The sequence below is a fragment of the Nannobrachium achirus genome (genome assembly GCF_963921795.1).
Source record: "Nannobrachium achirus genome assembly, chromosome: 16".
Taxonomy (NCBI): Eukaryota; Metazoa; Chordata; class Actinopteri; order Myctophiformes; family Myctophidae; genus Nannobrachium; species Nannobrachium achirus.
Genome location: NC_137823.1, coordinates 53,888,238 through 53,906,785, shown reverse-complemented (window position 1 = coordinate 53,906,785; position 18,548 = coordinate 53,888,238). Strand labels below are relative to the sequence as shown.

At 42.3% G+C, this 18,548-nt stretch overlaps 1 protein-coding gene across 1 annotated transcript in view; it reads right to left on the bottom strand.

Moving 5' to 3' along the window:
* Window positions 1-18,548, bottom strand: part of cdk19 (cyclin dependent kinase 19) — a gene marked incomplete at its 3' end in the record, with an annotated part of 84,118 nt that overhangs the window by 37,364 nt on the left and 28,206 nt on the right. The window contains exons 3-4 of the mRNA XM_080744550.1: window positions 11,310-11,420; window positions 6,236-6,376 (exon numbers count right to left, since the gene is read on the bottom strand). Of these exons, the coding sequence (XP_080600676.1) occupies window positions 6,236-6,376; window positions 11,310-11,420 (252 nt within the window). The remainder of the gene's footprint in view (window positions 1-6,235; window positions 6,377-11,309; window positions 11,421-18,548) is intronic.

The following is an 18,548-nucleotide window of genomic DNA, read 5'->3' as shown; positions in this document are numbered from 1 at the left end:
GACATTTAGTGACCTTGGGGGCTGTTGCAGTGGACACTGGACAGTAGCAATAAATAAGTTAGCCATAAACAAGAATATACTGTGGTACAGGGGTGTGCACAGTATCTGAGGGATTGAATGTAGGAGTCTCAGAAGTAATGTTGGAGTGCCCGTTGGGCAGATCTTCATGCCCATATATAGTGTTCCATGTTGGAGTGCCCGTTGAGCAGATCTTTATGCCCATATATAGTGTTCCATGTTGGAGTGCCCGTTGAGCAGATCTTTATGCCCATATATAGTGTTCCATGTTGGAGTGCCCGTTGAGCAGATCTTTATGCCCATATATAGTGTTCCATGTTGGAGTGCCCGTTGAGCAGATCTTTATGCCTATACATGGTGGTCCAGGCCAATCTGTGATGTTAGTGTTATGACGTCAGAGTATGACATCAGTGATGTCAGCATACAGACAGACAGTTGCCATGGCGGCGAAACTGTGTAGCAGGAATACTGGTCCCTCCTTGCCTGTTAATGATGAGGTTGCCACGGTGCCAGAGATGCTGGTCCCTGATTGGGCTACGGTCTTAAACAAGAGAGGACAACAACCACATACATACAACATACATACATAACCAGCCGATCGCAGTACTTGCCGCTCTGCTTGCGCAAGTAATGAGGGCAGGCTTTACCACACTATTACTTACCGGGCGGACAATATGCTGATACATTTAGAAAGGCCATGCCTTCCAGCTCTTGTCAGATACACGAAATACAGCGAAGAGAGCCCCTGATAGCAAGCAGCTCAGCTACTTTATTCCCTGTGCCAATAAACCCACCCTTAACTAGAAACAACAAGGAGCACCTGGCTGATACTGACCTAGTAACAGGTCTACCTGGTTACACTCGCATGGGTGCGTAGCGTTGTTCTGACACGCATTACACCAACGTTGGGTTTCTTCCGACTCTGGTCCGAGTAATGAGACGTAGGACTGACGTATTCTTCACCACTTGCATATCTTTGCTTACGAATGGTCACTGTTGTCAATCCTTCTTGACTAAACTAAAAACAATCCAGGCACCTGTGCAAAGGAGATAACCTGGTGAACAACATTATCCCACAACAGCGCTTGCTCAAGGGGGGAATTCTCACAGTCCAGAATCCACAATAGCAGGAAGCCATGAAGCAATGAGCAAGCAAAATAGTTGCGCTGAGCTGCAATAAGTCAACCTTTATTGCAGAATCAGATATAGTTCTGACAACAACAGGGAATGTCATCCTGTTTGCAGTGAAATTGTTACAGTGGCCCGGAAGAGTTTGCTGCTCAGATAAGACGTCTGTGTGACCTCAGGGGAGAAAAACAACGCTATTACCACTACTGTGGGAGTCTGTTTGTTTCATAAGTAGCGGCCGGGGCGTGCAAAGCTGTAAGCCTACAGAAAGTCACCATTAGTCCATCCCATGTTGTACCCAGATGTACAGTAGCAAGTCAAGCGAATGAAGGGCGTTGGCTGTTGACTTGTCTCATGACCATTTGAATTAGCTTGGGTCCTTAAAAAGTTGCATCAGTTGTTTTTATACCAGCGAATGAGTTTGATGCAACGCTGATGAAGGCTTAACTGCCGAAACGCGTCCGTTTGTTCACCATGCCGACCATAATATAAAATAAAAAAGTGTTCCGTGAGTGCTGGTGTTCTCTTTGAGAATCTTCTTTGTAATACTAGCTAATGAAACTACTATTAATACTTTGATAATGCTACTAAAAATAACAATACACTCCTAGTACTACTACTACTACTACTACAACCAGTAAGACTCCCTAATCGGGAGATAAGCGACCGTAGGTCACTTATCTCCACAAATAGGGCAAAAATGTGTTTTGCCAAAATCTTCCTGATCCATGTTGATGACATGAGTGTAGACATACTGTGTAGTGATTTTCGTGATTTTAGGGCAAAATCTGTAGGAGCAGTGTCCAAAAATGTGTTTTTAAAAATCGGCCTGGAGGTGGCGCTATATGGGAGAGATTCATGTTGATGGGATGAGTGTAGACATACTGTGTACCGATTTGCGTGATTTTAGGGCGAAAATTGTAGGAGCAGTGTCCAAAAATGTGTTTACTACAACTATAACAGTACTACCGATAATAACAACAAAAACAGCAACAACCATGTTTTAATGACCTGACGGCCTAGAGCTGACCCCTGTGGCTACATTAAGTAAGCACCCAGCCAGCACACAGCAAGAATCATCAATGGCTGCAGGCTGTCTGCAGATCCTCTCCATGGATTAGTCCAAATGACCAAAGCCACAGAGAGAGAGAGAGAGTGACAGCTAGTGAAGGTCTCAGTGCGCTGCCTGATCCCAGCGGGGGGTTATATAATGTGACGGTCCAGCCACCACATGAGCCATCTGGGATCGCTCAGGGATTACATAAATAGAGAACGGTCCAGCGGAAAGGGATACACAGTAAGGATTTCATTTGACCCCCAGCAGCGAGAGGTGGAGGAAGACAGAGAAGGCCAGAAGAGGAGAGAGAGAGATAACAGGCTAATAGAGAGACAGATAGACAGCCCGATCTATAGATTCATCAGGCTTTGTACAGACCGGCGAGACCGCTGATCTTTAGGACTGACTGTCCGTCATGTTATTTGTAGTTTTCAATGAATTGAGTACAAAGGACCCCAATGGAAACAAGCCATAGTGCTTTCTACGGTTTAAATCATCTTAGTTTTTTCTAACTGCAAATAAAGTATTCAATCAATCAATCTATCAAGATTGGATTTGTAGATTCAGACATCGACTTACCTATCTGTATTGGATGCTGTGGTTACAACGGAATGACAGGTGTGGGTAATGAGTGTCGCTCGCCGAAAATAGCTAGATCTACAAGCTCACAGTGCATTGCGGTGCATTGCAATTGAGCTTGCAGAATGACTATTTTTGGTGTCCTGACAGAGACATTCTCTTAGAAATCTGTTTTGAATAGCATTTCTAATTCAAACCACCAGAATGTGGATCAAATCTGATTAGCAGAAATCAGTTTCCATATGTTCCATTTTCTTTTTCTTTTTTTTTGAGTGGTACTGGCTGCTCCAATATGTCGCTTTGTGTGTATGTCCATGCAACATAGACATGCATCAAATACTTATTATGTAACCGTATGTCCCTTTTCTGATTGGACAATATAATGAATATACTTCATGTGGGTCTATCATCATCATCATCATCATCATCATCATCATCATCATCATCATCAGCACTGCTCACTTCACACGGGTGTGATCTTTTATGTTCAGACTTGATGAAAAACAATCTGATTCCAATCTGGACAACAATAATCGGATTTGGACTGCCATGCAGTCTGACAACAGCCATCGACACTGACAGGCAGACAGAGAGCACATCGTCACAGAGGAAATGGATCTCATCTTGTGATCAAAGTAGCATCTGTTGATGCAGCGCATAATAAAGTGTATACAGGAGAATTAACAGCCAACAGCTGTTACACAGGAAATAAACAGAATAGAAATACCCAAGCCTTCATCCGCAATCACTGCAATCGCTCTGCCGTCACAGACTCACAGTAGCAATCAAAGTGAAGATTGAAGTTGATGACAGTTACAGTTATATGTGGATTTTGGGTGGATTTGCATGTGTTTTAAGCCCGTTAAACTTGTGACCTTTTAAGCATTTTTTGTTTGTGTTTGTAGTTAAACGCTGTTATGCAAACCAAAATTCCCACAGGGGACGATCAAGTTTAGAACTTTAATTGTTTTAAAAGTCATAATCTCCTGGGTTTAGGTTATTTATGCTGAGTTCATTTGCCAAGTATGGGAACAAACAATCCATTCTAGGAAGCTGAAGAGCTGGCAGTGGCAGTCTTATCTGCGGGAGTGGCAGATAAGATAGAGGGGCGGTGGGGGAGGACGTACTGTACGATTAGGGGACAGGGAGAGCCAGAGAGATGGGGAGGTCAAGAGAGAGCAGCCGAGAGACTCGAGAATAGAGCATCAAAAGTTGACAGAGATTAAAGAAAAGGATCTTTGTGACACAGCGTCTGTTGGGAGTCGGGGCGGCCTGACCTTCTACAACAGTGTTTCTCGAACGTTCACCTTTCAAGGTCTCCCCTTAACTCTGACGGTATACAAATGGAACCAAATGGACCCCCATAAAGGAACCCACAAAGTTCCTGGAATCCACTTTGAGAACCTCTGTTCTACAACACAAAGTCCAACAAGTGGCAAGTGTAAAGCCTGATTTATACTCAGTTGCGCACTAGTCGGGGGCCTTAGGGATATTTCGTTAGGGATAAAAACATTCCTTGGGCTAGAAATGGCCTCAGAAAACGATGCATGTATGGGTGAGCATTCATGTTAGTCGGAGGCCTTAGGGTTTTTTTTTTCTCGTGCTAATCAGTCTAAAAGTGCAACATTTTGCACAGATGTAGCTCAGGGCATGCTCTAATGATTTAGCTAGGGCGACTGAGTCGGCGACCTTCGGGGTCACCACAGTTCCAGAAAACACCCACAAAACTCTGAAAAGTGATGACTCATCACTTTTCATCACTAAACCATCGTTTTCTGGGGCCATTTGTAGGAATGTTTTTTTGTGCAAAACAAAATGCTTGCAATGGATTCAGCATCATGACAACCCCCTAGTTAGACCCCTCACATCCTACTTAAATACCCAGAAAAAAAGTGTTTTTCTGGGTATTTTCCTCCTGCATTGAAAGTCGATGGGAGCCCAACTTGATTTGGCCGCTGTGGCGACCCCGAATGTCGCAGACTCGGGCGCCCTAGCTAAATCATTAGAGCATGCCCTGGGCTACATCTGTACAAAATTTGGCGCTTTTAGACTAATTAGCACGAAATTACCATGTCATCTCCCTAACGCCCCCGACTACACCACAAATCTACAAGCTGTAGTGTGTTGCAGCGTGACGCGCTGTGAGCTTCTAGAACGGCTATTTTCGGTGTGCGACCCGCTGAGCAAACGAGTATAAATCAGGCTAAAGGAATACCCCTCCCAACCCCAAACCACTGTGGGAAAACTGTGGAGGAGAAGATCTCACAGGACATTTGCAGTACGCTGTGGTGGGCAAGGACAAAAAGGACAAGACAAAATATAGATATCATTCATTGTGCCAAGACTCCCCGTTCCTCAGGCCAAGGCCTCGTGATAATATAAACCTCACGCAGACATGCGTCACGCGGCAACACCTGCACCAGAATAACACGGCCGCCGGTGCAGCAAGCCCAAAATATATATACAGCACGGCCCTTCACAGGTTGGCTTGTCGTTTACCTGGCCATGTCGATAAAGGTTTCACATCCACACGGTCAATAGTGAACATTGAAAAGGGATGCATGATCACCCTGATAGGCAGGGACGTCACAAGGAGGGGGAAAAGTGGGACTGAGTTACTAGGGCCTTAATCATTTTATACTTTAACTATTGAAAAATAGCAGATATACAAGCTCACAGCGCGGCACCGAGTGCCGCGTTGCGAGCTTGTAGATCTGCTATTTTTGAAAAGTTGTGGAAATGTGTGGAAATCTTTGAATACATGTATTTTTTAAGCGAACATTTGTAACTCAGATTTTGCTTCTGGGGGGGTCCCTGGAACTAAATATTTTGAGATGGTGGTCCGTGGCCAAATATATATCATTTTGGGGGTCCTTCAAATGAAAAAGTTCAAGATTTTTCAAAAATAGCAGATCTACAAGCTCACAGAGCAGCACTTGGTGCCGTGCTGTGAGCTTGTATATCTGCTATTTTTCAATAGTTAAAGCACAAAATAATGCATAATAATGCGTTCCCAGTCTAAATAGGTTAAACCCCCTTCCCTATGAAGAACATTCATTGGGGGCCCGCAGTGAATCCTTGTACCCAGGGCCCAGAATTTGGTGGGACACCCCAGCTGATAGGTACACACAGCAGATAACAACCTCGCTGCTAGAAATGCATCGAAAGTAGTACACGCATAGAAGTGCCACCACGGTCATTATGTACGGTATGTGTTCTGTTTTGCACATAACTTATTTCACGGCATTCCGTACAAATGCCGCATGGTCCCCTGGACTACTGCACTAATGGAGACTCCCCGTGTTGAGCTGCAACCAGAGTCACATACAGTAGTAGGAATTCTATTTTAAACCACTCTAATACGTGCAGCACTGCAGCGCCGGGCGTGTAAAACGTGTGGTCCGTGAAGGGAAACTAGAGCAGTGGGGAGAGAGAGCTGTAATGGCTGCTCACCAGGTCCCTGTGGAGCACCCAGTTGGCATGGAGGTAATGGATCCCGTCCAGAATCTGATACAGCAGAGACTTGACCATCCCTCTGGGCAGCTGCATGGGTTTCTTGTTGGCCTTTGAGGCTCGGTGGAACTTGATGATGTGCTGGAAAAGAGAGGAGAGACAGTGAAGGAGGCGTTGCGTTGCGTGCCACATTGGTTCGTGCCCTGGAACGAAGCATATCGATATCGTCAGGAAACCTCCATGTTTCATTTTTATTTTATTTTCTCTTCATTAATTCCCTACTTCGTCACAAGAATGTCTCACACAAGTATAAATATAAGATCTTCTATTTTTGCTATTTTTGGAGGTGAAAGTGGATAATTCTGTGTGTGGGTTTTATAAATATTTAACCAATGAATAGTATTAATAAAAGCTTGTGACTAAATAATAGCTGTATTGGTTCCATTGGAAATCAGGTTATCTTTTTCCATTTGCTGAAAAGTAATGAATGGTGTTAGAGGGTTTTTTTTTGGGGGGGGGGGGGGGGGGGGTGCATTGGTGATTATTATTTTATTGTACATTTTTAATTCTTTGTTGAATATTGTCATTGAGATATAAAATTGGCTAAAGGGAGGACCGGCCTGCGAGCCACTGACATCACGCTCATGTCACATGACCGTAGAAGTTCCCAATGCAGCTATGCCCAAATATGGAGTGCGTTGTTTAACCTCAACTTTTTTATTTCATAGCTTTGGCCATAATTTCCCTGTCAAATGCTTTATTTTTCGACTTTCTCCAAAGTAATTAAAACATAACCAAACTGTATAATTGAGTCAGTGTTAGCTAAATCAATCATTACTCCTCCAGGGACTATTTTCAGCTCAATTAATTACAAATTTAATTCAATTTCAAATGCATTTAAAACAATAATGTATCAAAAATAACCACACAATAATAATTAGCGCGTTATTGGATCTGAAGCAAATTTCATGTCCCAGCAAGTTAACTTTCCTACTGTAGAACAATGAATGGAATCCATTGGCTTTGTTCCAAAGCAAATTAAAAAGCCTTCAATAAACAGGCTTAGCGCCTGCACATTTCAACTCACAGGCCATATAAAAACAATGTGACAGCTTTTATGACTGCAAATAGGAAAGTGGGTGTGTAGTGTACATGGAATCAGAAGCTTTACAGAAGTAAAAGAAAAGTGGGCGAAATTCATTTTCGTCCAAGTTAGATCGTTTTGTTATTTCCATAGAAAAGAAGAAAGTGAAGAAGAAGGGGAGAGGCAAGGGAGAAGAGAGATCAATCAAAGAAAAAGTTGGCTACTTGCAATGAAGAGAGCGATAACTTGGTTAGTTAGGAGCACAATCATATCTGTAGTACTGTATATGTATTACAGATATGAAACAAAGTCCAGTTCTTATAACCACTTGAACACCAGCATCACCTATTCTGGAGGGAACGTTTGCCAAAAATAGCCGATCTACTGTACGCAACTGAACTGAGTTTGTAGATCTGCTATTTTGGTTCAAGACATTCGGTGTAGAGTGAAAAGAAAGTATACCAAGTACAGTTGCAACTGTCCGTTTACTACGTATAGAGGGTTAAAGTGGTTAATTCAATCCCGGAGTCATTATCCAAAATGTTTCTTTGTAAAGGTTTATTTTGTTTATCTCCTTCCCTCTTAAGCCTGATTTGCATGGCTTCGCATCTAAGTTATGCGCGGGTGTTTTGCTCACTCAAAATAGCCTAAAAAGCTCTAAAAGCTCACAACACGTTGCAATCACTACCAAGTTTAAATCAGGCTTTAGACATTTCTATGGCCTTTGAGTCTGGGATAAGTCCATGGTGCTGTTTATAATGCTTGGCCATCATGGGGCTGGTGTTCATTTCCTGTGCAAATGGCAGATTTGTGCTCAGCAATTCTTTTTCAGAGTTCTGTTTGTTCTCCCCACGTGAACATACAGTAGCCACATGGGCATTGTACTGTAGGTGGTATACTACACAATTTATAGAGCAGATAAACCCTATAGATTCTGTTGACCGGTTTCCCCAAGCATCCACACATGGCCCCATGCTTTTCTCCTACTACACAGAATCTCTGAAAATTGCTGATCTACAAACGCATTGCATTGCAATGACCAGATGTATGCCTATTTTAACTGAATGTTATGAGATAGGGTGAGAAGTTCTACACTACCTACACTTGGAAAGGAGTCAGCTTAAGTGGTTCAGCCATCTAGTGCGGATGCCTCCCGAGCGCCTTCCTAGGAAGGTCCTCGATGCGCGTCCCACTGGGAGGAGACCCCGTGGCAGACCAAAGACCAGATGGAGGGATTATATCTCCAAACTGGCTTGGGAACGCCTCGGTATACTCCTTGAGGGAGTGGAGGAAGTTGCTCGGGATAAGGAAATCTGGAGGTCTCAGTTGGAATTGTTACCCCCGCGACCTGATTCCGGATAAGCGGTTGAAGATGGATGGATGGATGGATGGATGGTTATGTTATGCCTACTAAAGTCATACCCAGGATAGGGATGGATGCTAGAGTTCATGTGGTTAAAAAATAATGTTATAGTACAGGTTCAATTTCAGTGTATGTCCTTGAAGTTGTAGGTTGAACTTGTTGCATGCCATGGCGTTACAGTGATTACATCTACTGCACTCGAAAAATCCTGGGGACTGTGATCAAGCCAAGTGCCCGTTTTTATCAGCGGGCAGATAGCTATTGACCAACATGTCTCCCATAGTGGATGTTCTTCTGAAATTGACAGCAGGAAAACTAAAAAAGTGTCTCCCTTTTTATGATTTTCCAAATATTGTTAATGATTTGCTTTGTTTAATTTGCTCTAGTGTGTAGCAACGTGTCACAAAAGCGAAACCACTGAGCTAAGGCGGCTCCTATTTTTCTATGATTGATTGCCTGGCAGCTGACACCAGCCGTGATATGTGAGCTGTCCTTTGTTTTTATATGCCCTGAGAACATGAATTAAAATGTGTAGAGGCTAAGCCAAGTTATTTATTAAAGGCCTCTTAGTTTTTGCAAAGCTGTGTGGCTTGGGTATTTATTGGGTAATGACTTAATGATCACAAAGCGAAGTACAACTTAAGTCACCAAACCTCTATCTGTTTTTGATCTTACAATTATGTCCATGGATCCAAATAGCATATTCATTGGTGAAGTAGCACTGCTCAGACAATCTGCTGGTGTTTGCTCTCTCTATCCACCTGTTTCTGCTGGAATTTACTGCCGAATTTTGTGTGGGACACATCCAGAGAACAGCTGACATACAAGCTCACGTTGCTCACACTCGGGTGCGACGCCGGAACTGCCACGCGGCACACCTTCTGCGCTACGCACCATATGGCACGTTGGAAACTTGTGGATAAACCACAATATACTTTGGAAAATGGTTGGCCGTAATGTCAAGCACATCACCACACCACCAGGATGGTCATTTAACCACTTAAACCCTTCATGCTTTTATACTTCGTTGACTGGAGTCCTCCAGGGCTCTTCATTTGGTCTGCTCCTTTTTCCCCCTCAGTCTACACTAATAGCGGCCCTATTTTTGTCCATGCCTTACCGCTTATCCCTAAACTTCTTGGCATCTTTACAAATTTGAAAAACATTTTTAAATAGTTAAAATAGCTGATCTACTAGCTCACAATGAGTATTGTAAAATGTTTTTTTTTTTTTTTTTTTTTTTCAAAATGGTAAGGCATGGACGAAAATATAGTGTCTAAATCTCTTCACTGAAAGTGGCCGATCTACAAGCTTGTAAATCCGCTATTTTCGCCAAATGTTCCCCCTTGGAATAGGAACTCAAGTGTTCATATGGATGGTAGACAGGGACGTGCTGGCCATTGGGAAAAGCGGGACAACTCCCAAACGGCTGGTTCATTCCCGGCCGCTCCAGGCTGGCCATTAGGAAAAAATCAAACCTCGGTTCGAAGTGGAGCGTGTGCGTTGTGAGCTTGCAGATCAGCTATTTTCGCCGTGCAACACACATGACAAAGTAGTCAGGCTTTACTTGCGAGAGGAGGAGATTCACAGTGCAGCTGCAGACAGCACCGCATATGAACGTTCACGGGGAGCTGCTTGAAGTGCGTACTATTGGAGCATGTGAATGAAAAGAGAGACGAGAGGACAGACGACCACACGGAGGCGCGGACCGCCGCATGAACGGCCGACGAACGCCGTTCACGGGCGTCAGAATGATCGTGTTCGACAATTCGTTCATCAAGCGAAAACAAAGGACGTTCAGTTCACGTTCGCCCTTCACTGCGTGTGTCTGTGTGGAGCTGCTGCTGCTGCTCTATATCTCTTGACTGAGTGTGTGTGTGTGTGTGTGTGTGTGTGTGTGTGTGTGTGTGTGTGTGTGTGTGTGCGTGCGTGCGTGTGTGCGTGCGTGCGTGCGTGCACGTGGTAAAAGTCGCACATGCGCAGATCCCGCCGTGCTGACCAACTCGTGCTGACCAACACAATTTTTCAAGTGGACACACAAAGCCACGTATAGGGAGCTCGTGCTAGCACACGCTCCAAAAATAAAAATAAAATGTCGACCTTTGTTCCATTTTGGGGGCTGGGCGGCCAACAAAGTAAATAGTCACTGTCGGGCAGAAACCTTGTATCTCCAAGTTTCAAATTTGTAAATTTTTTCGCAAAGCAAAGCCCTGCTTCATCATAGAAGGCCGTCGCACAAAAGTAATGAAAACAGCAGATCTACAAGCACACAACGCCTCGCGGTGCGAGGCGTTGTGTGCTTGTAGATCGGCTGTTTTCACTAGTTTAAATCATTTTTTAAATGGTAAATACAAAACAAACGGTTTTGGACATACAAGGTTTCCACCCGACAACGACGAAATATAACTTGGCCCACTGGCTTGGCACTTGTCATGATCTGAAATGGCAAATCTTTGAGTAGCAGCAGCGCTATAGAGAGAGATCTCTCTCTATAGCGCGCAATGAGGGCCTCTCCAACTCTTTTTTTCCGGGCTGAATCAGGGGCCCAGCACGTCCCTGATGGTAGACATTTGAAGGCATGAGGTACAGAAATAGGTCACACTGACTGGGTGCACTCAGAGACTCACCCACAGGTCATGTTCAGCATAGTCGAAGAGGAGCCACACTTTTCTGTCGCTGTGGGACAGGAACACTTTCTGCAGGGCGATTACATTTGGGTGCTTCAGTTCTCGTAACAGCTAGAACACACAAAATATTTGATTATTACATACAGTTATAATGCAGTTTTTTGTGTATTTATTTTATTTTATTTTAGTTTAGTTTTTGGATTTTCTATTGAAGCATTCAAAATCAAAGTTGGTACAATACAGATACATAATGGCTTCCTTCAGTGCCATCCATGAAATACAAAAATTGCAATCAACGGATTGAATTAATACCCAAAACACTCAAAACATACAGAGAATACAGGTTAGATAAAAATCCTTTAATCTATTTTACATCAAAAAATAGATTAAAGAAATAAACCTCTTTATAAATAAACACAATAGTATTTATTTATAGATGGCAACGGAAATAAAACAACTACAGTTTCCTGGCAAGTCACACTGACAGGCCACGTTCAGATGACGACGATCAGAACACTTTTTTATTCTGCATTTACATGGAGACGTTATAAGTGATTGAAAACGCTGTAATGTGCATGCCATGTCGCTACTAGGTGGCGGTGACGCACTGCAGATAGACCAGTGATGCACGGTCCGTTGTACTTCGTTGTTTACATTCACCATTACAGCGTGGCTCGGCTCTAGTCTGCACCGTGAGCAGACGGGAGCCATCACACGTTTTGTCGTTTCCTCCGTTTTTTCCTGTTCACATGGAGACGCAAGGCGGAGCGTCTTCAAAGATTTCCACTCTGGAAGGTGGTTTCACTTTGTTGCGTTTTCGGACGGCATATCTTACATTTTATTTTTCTCTAGAGACCATCTCTGTCTGAGCGGCGCCTGAGTGTGAGGTGACCCCGAAATGTGTACGTTGCTCTGTATGCTGCTTGCCTGAGTATAGATACTCCTAGTCAAATATATGACTCCACAAGAAGTTGTTCAGTCAAATTTGTATTTGAGTACTTGCTGCTTTCAAAAAAATCACACCCAGTGGGAAGTGAGCAGTGTCTTTTATGGGTTCATTTCATTATGTCCGTGAAGCTTGGCCAATGCCAGGCTTTGCAGGAGGACATACATACACACACAAAGCCAGATGTAGGAGTCGGACCGGTTAGCACCGGACAAATATTTAAGTATCAAAAAGTACAAATTACAAAATGCACTTAGTTAATTGAGACGTGCAGAGAATGTTAAAGCTTGGAGGTCGGCTATATTGCATTACTTTCACCACAGTAAAATCTTCATTCATGGTCTGGAGACAGAGGGCACTTTTTACAGACAGAGAAAAGCGCTGGGGCTTGAGCCCCCTTTGATGTCTATGTGTGCACGTGCCTGTCCACCATTGCCGTTAACCCTCTTACACCTACAGTATCACGACCCCACACACACCCCTAACCATGGTGAAGTTACCCAGGATCCATTATGTAAGGTCTACTACAGTATATGGCCCAGCTATTAAAGTGCTGTTTGCAGTGAAACGTAACGTAATGCAACTCTGCTAATGGGTCAACCGGCAGTTGAGTGTCCGTGTCTCTGTCTCATAGAAACACAGTCATTCACATCTGGCCTACTTTGTGTATTCTGATACTTTTATTTTATGACAGCACGTTACTGACCCTGAAAGCACAGTAAAGTTAAAGGTGGTGTTAACTCATTCTGTGCCAATGACTGCTTATGACGGTTTTTTTTTCCAATAGCCCTGTGTGCCAATGACGGCTTATGACGGTTTTTGTGTTTTTTACATAGAAAAAAAAAAAAAAAAAAAAAAAACATTTTTTTTTCTTTTTTCTAAAGATGTCAAAATGACCTGAGATCAGAGAGATGCTTTTCTCTGTTTGTGTGTTCGCTCCCTCGTTTAGCTGATTGAGAAAATGTGTGTTCATGTGTGTCCATTCTAGTGGATGGACACTTTTTTTCATTCAAACAGCTCTATCTCTGGAACCATTTGTCCGATTGCCAAAATTATTTTTGCCACTGAATCACAACAACTGTGTCTGTTTCTGTGGGGAAAAAAATTATAAAAAAAAAATCTTTTTTTTTCATTGCATAGTAAAGAAAAACATACAAAATCTCGGCACAGCTACCTTGGAGCCATTTTGGCATCTGGCACAGAATGAGTAGGTGGTGTTAATGTACATTTTCTGTTTACTGAAGAGTTGGAGAGATGGAGAGACGGAGAGACTCCTTAACACTCTATATAATTACTACAGGAATATGGAATTATTTGACACTTATTTTAATAAGAACTAAACATCACACCCCCTTAAAAACGTTGTGCTTTATTCAGAAGACGTGTGACTTCAGTAATGGCTGTACAATGCCAGGTGAGGTAGTTACAGTAGATACAATACTGAAGGTTTCTGCACAGGCAAGCATTACACATACATACCACTGTACCTCAACCAAAATGTTTCTCTCTGTCTGCTTAAAATAGCTGTCCTACAAGCTCGAGAGCCTGTAGATCTGCAATGTGTTTTAGATCATTGTTTTGTAGATCTCATCTCAGCACTCAGCGCAGCCAGTGGTCACTGGCCAGTATGTCATTTGCCAACCCATTTGTGCCAGACAATCTATAATCAATTGTGCCCTTTAGGAAAGTTCTGTGTGTGCGTGTGCGCGTGCTCATATGTGTTTGTGTGTGGGGTATGGGCAAAGGAGTGAGCACGAAACAGAGCTGAAACAGGTTCCAATCCAGTAAATTAATTATGTATACCTACCTATCCTTACAGGCTAATGTGATTACGGTGTGTGTGACCTGACCTGGAATCCTTAGGAAAAACACTAATGGCCATTCTGGTGGTATTATGGTTTCGTATGGTTGTTGTTTTGGGTGTCTGGTGCTGGTTACAGTCTGTGGAAACACACCTACTCTAACTGGTTTAGGGTCATTTGGCTCCATTTGTACCGTGACTGCTGTGCCATATCATTCTTAAGGCCTTTCCACTAGGAGTAGAACAGTTAATAGGACGAATCAAATGAATTGAATATAAAAGAATAATAAAATAAATACAATAACTAATAAATAATCTATCCATGTTTTGGGCATTTCATAATAGTAAAAAATATATATATTATTTTAATAAATCAGCTATTTTAACTATTTGAATGACACACTGTTGTGCAAAAAGTTTTACAAAATATATCCACCTGTTTCCGTGAGAATTTACGGTAGCATTATGTGTGGGGCACATCCGGAGAACAGCAGACATACAAGCTCACGTCACGTGGCAGATGCAACCGTTGTGAGCTTGTAGATCACACTCGGCTGCGACGCCGGAACTGCCGCACACCTTCTTTCTGCACAATGCACGATGGGACGTTGGAAACTTGTGGATACATTTTAAAACATGCTTCTAGATTATTGGGTTAATCAAAAAACGTATCATTAAGAAAATAAACAATATAACAGTCCTACTTTACACACCAGGAGTATGATGAGTAAACAATATGAAAATGCTAAATACTCTCCAGCGAATATCACATCAAAACTATTCATATAGTTTATAGGTGATGCCTCCTTTATACAGGTTGATGCAGTGCATCTCTAACTCAGAGAGTAGCTCAAAATAAATATATTTCACTATCAACATTCAGTCAGATACTTTCATCAAGATAAACCATTTATTGCAATGATATTGCATTCAATTTGGTGGCATGACTCTGCTCTAGTGATACTACAGATGATCTTCACAAGGATTACACAGAATCTGAGATCATGAACCCCCTGAACCAGAACCCAAGATACAGAGTTATTACAAGGACATACTATTGAACCCTTCAAGGGCATAACTCAAGATATATATACACAGCTATAACATCATACAATCTACAGAAATCAATACAGTTAGCTTACGGACATTGTGAAGAACTAAATGCCACAAGGAGGAGGCTGGGGAGGTGGAGGGAGATTGCTGTAACCTGTGCTAAGTGTGTAGTATGAAGAGTGTTCTGCTTGAAAGACAGTAGATTTAGATTGAGGGCGTATGTGATTAGCTTGCTAGCAGTCAGACTGTTGCCTCCCGCAATTTGGAAATGCTTTCGGTCATACAGTCTGGAGCACGGAAGCTCTGATCACGAGCCAGCGATAAAGCGGATGTGCAGCCTCCACATCGATTTTGTCTTTTTCTGTCGCGCGAATTTGTCCTAATATAAATCAAAGTCATCTAAGCATAATATACATAACATACAATTTTTTTCCCCTTTTTTTTCATGAACGGAAATGACGAACAGATGCCAACTTTCCTGTTGGCATCTGGAATAGTTGTCTGGCTACGCGGGACCAGTGAATGAGATTGAGGGTAACTGAGTGTGCAGAACAGCCAGTAAAGCTGTGTTAACTTTAACTCTCAGATAAAACTCAAGATTTTATTGTGGCTTTCTTAATATATGTGCTGAAAGAATGTAATACAAAGGGGATTGGACCCGTCTATGATTGGACCACCTGGGCTCCTTTCACAAATCTTCAAATAATTAAGTTAGGATTTTACTAAATTGAATCGATGTTGTACGGGACGATATCTGGAAGAAAACTCTGGCGTCGTTCAGGCTACTAATTCTGATTCCATTTGTTGTGACCTACTCTGTCTCATGATGATATAAGTCCCACTGAAGTGAAACGTGTAACAGTAGAGGTGAAGACAAGACACCGTAGCCTTGAAACTGGGGCAGTGGCGCAGAAGGAGAGGCTGTAATTTCAGACCATCACCGACATGGTCGCTGAGTGACGCGGAAGGTCTCTTGGTTCATGCCGTCTTCCACTTCCCTTGCACACGCCAGAACGACATCATGTGTAGACTTACTAACGCATACTGTACACACACGTACTCGTGCACACATGCATGCACGTGCACGCAGTCAAGAAACTATCAAAAAAACGTAGACAACAAATTTAAATGAATAAATATATCAGGGTCAATTAAAGAGTGTTAAAGAGTTAAATAAACAGTCTGGATGTGGCTGTGTGCTTCTGCTAGTTTTCTATTCAACCAGGTAATGTTAGTTGATAATGTCATTCGTTAACTTCATCTGCTGTCCCAGGAATAAATGATCCCTGGCGATTACATGGCCAGAATAAAAGGCACAGCTACTGTGGCACAATCTCAGACTATACCATTGTGTGTGTAGTGCCTGAGAACCGGCTGCAGTTTACTGCAGCTATCACTCTTTGTTAAAACCCATTTAGAATGGGTACACATTATTGTGTATTATTATTTTATGTTTTAACTATTGAAAAATAGCAGATCTCGGTGCCGCGCTGCGAGCTCGTAGATCTGCTATTTTAGAAAAATCTTGAAAATTAGAATTTTGATCCGATTCTATAATTGTCTTTTGAATCCTTCTAAGGTTTTTTGAAAAACCTAAGATTTTTTGAAAAACCTGTGTTTCTATGTCAGCAATCTGGCTAGCCATCGTCAAAGAAAAGGTCCTTTTCACTTAACTGGAGCTCAGTTAGTCTGTTCTTGAGAGACTACTATGTCAGTGGTTCTCAAACCTTTTCATGTGAAGGACCCCCAAAATGATATGTATTTGGCCACGGACCCCCATCTCAAAATATTTAGTTCCAGGGACCCCCCAGAAGCAAAATTTGAGTTACAAACGTTCGCTTTGAAAATACATATATCCAAAGATTTGCACACATTTTCACAACTTTTTCAAAAATAGCAGATCTACATTTTTCACTGGTTAAAGCATTCAATAATTCTAGGCCTAAATGGGTTAATGGAACTACTGAGTTTGTGAAAGAAGGACATTTTGACAATCTTGGCTTAACTCAGGGGGCTGAGGCTTTTGGACCACGTCTTGGAAAAATGGACCTGGAGAGTGGAGACCACTACCTTGAGTGGTGCCAAGCCAGATGCACCCCTATTCTCCAACTACTCACCCAGGCAGAAACGTTGTCCTTTTCTGCAGTAGAGTAGAGCTGTAACTATCAATTAATTTCTCAGTGATTACTCTAATTTCTTTCTTTTAATATATCAATAAATCAACGAGAAAAAAACGTCTAATACATAGAGAAAACCAATAATGGTCTGCTTAAACACTTAATAGACGACATGTTATACTTACTATTACAACAGTGTCATGCAAAAGTAGCAAAAATAGCAGATCTCTACTACAAGCTCACAATGTTTACAATCGCAACAGAGTGAACAGACCTCTTGGAAACCCCAGTGAACAAACTAAATAGGTTTAAGTGGTTAAGCATATTCTGATGATTCAATGTCTTGAATTGAAACATGGACATTTGATGCCTACTCTCTTCCAGACGTACCATAAAGCAGCAGGCGTATAGTTCCTCCGTCACACGCACGCACAAACAAACACACGCAAGCACACACAAATGCACCCTAACCCTCACGCACATTACAATTACCTCTCTAACTTCTCGTGCTTCAAGTACCAGGGCTTCCCAAATCTTTCCATGCCATAGACCCCAAATAGGGGAGCTATTTTCGTGAAGTGAGTATCAAACAGGACAGTTATCTCCTTGTATGGGCCGTTCTGTCCCTGACGTCAGTTACCTCCATATATGGAGATCCGTGCTAATACATGTAAGTTTCAAAGTAAAGCCCTGCTTCATCATACAAGACTGTCGCACACAACTGAAAACAGCTGATCTACAAGCACACAGCGCCTTGCGCCACGAGGCGTTGTGTGCTTGTAGATCAGCTGTTTTCACTAGTTTAAATAATTTTTAAAATGATAACTACAACCTGTACCGACCTGTTGCACACAGAACACACTGTGAAGTTGTTTACAAAAAGTTAAAGTATAGTAGCTACTACGGGGAAATAATGTCATTGGTGTATAAAATACACCAAACTTTATGCACATGTACAGCTGAGGATGCTTTTTTTTCCATTCTTTTGCTCTTTTGCCTTTTGCACTCTCTGTCTTTCTTAAGTCATTATTACTTATTACTTATTATTTTATCTTTAGATGTGTTGTTTTTTGTTGCTCTGCTTTATCTTATATATATCACTGCATTGTCTGTAAGGAAGCCAAACAAGAATACGTTTTACTCTTATGTACCTGTACAAAAGACGTAACAATAAAGTACAACCTTGAACCTTGAACAAATCGAATGGTTTTGGAGATACAAGGTCTCCACCTGACAACGACGATATACAGTATTGTTCATTTCTGTATACACATTTCTGCTCTCCTTTCCAGCGCCCTGGTGCCCCACTGCCCTCTGACCTC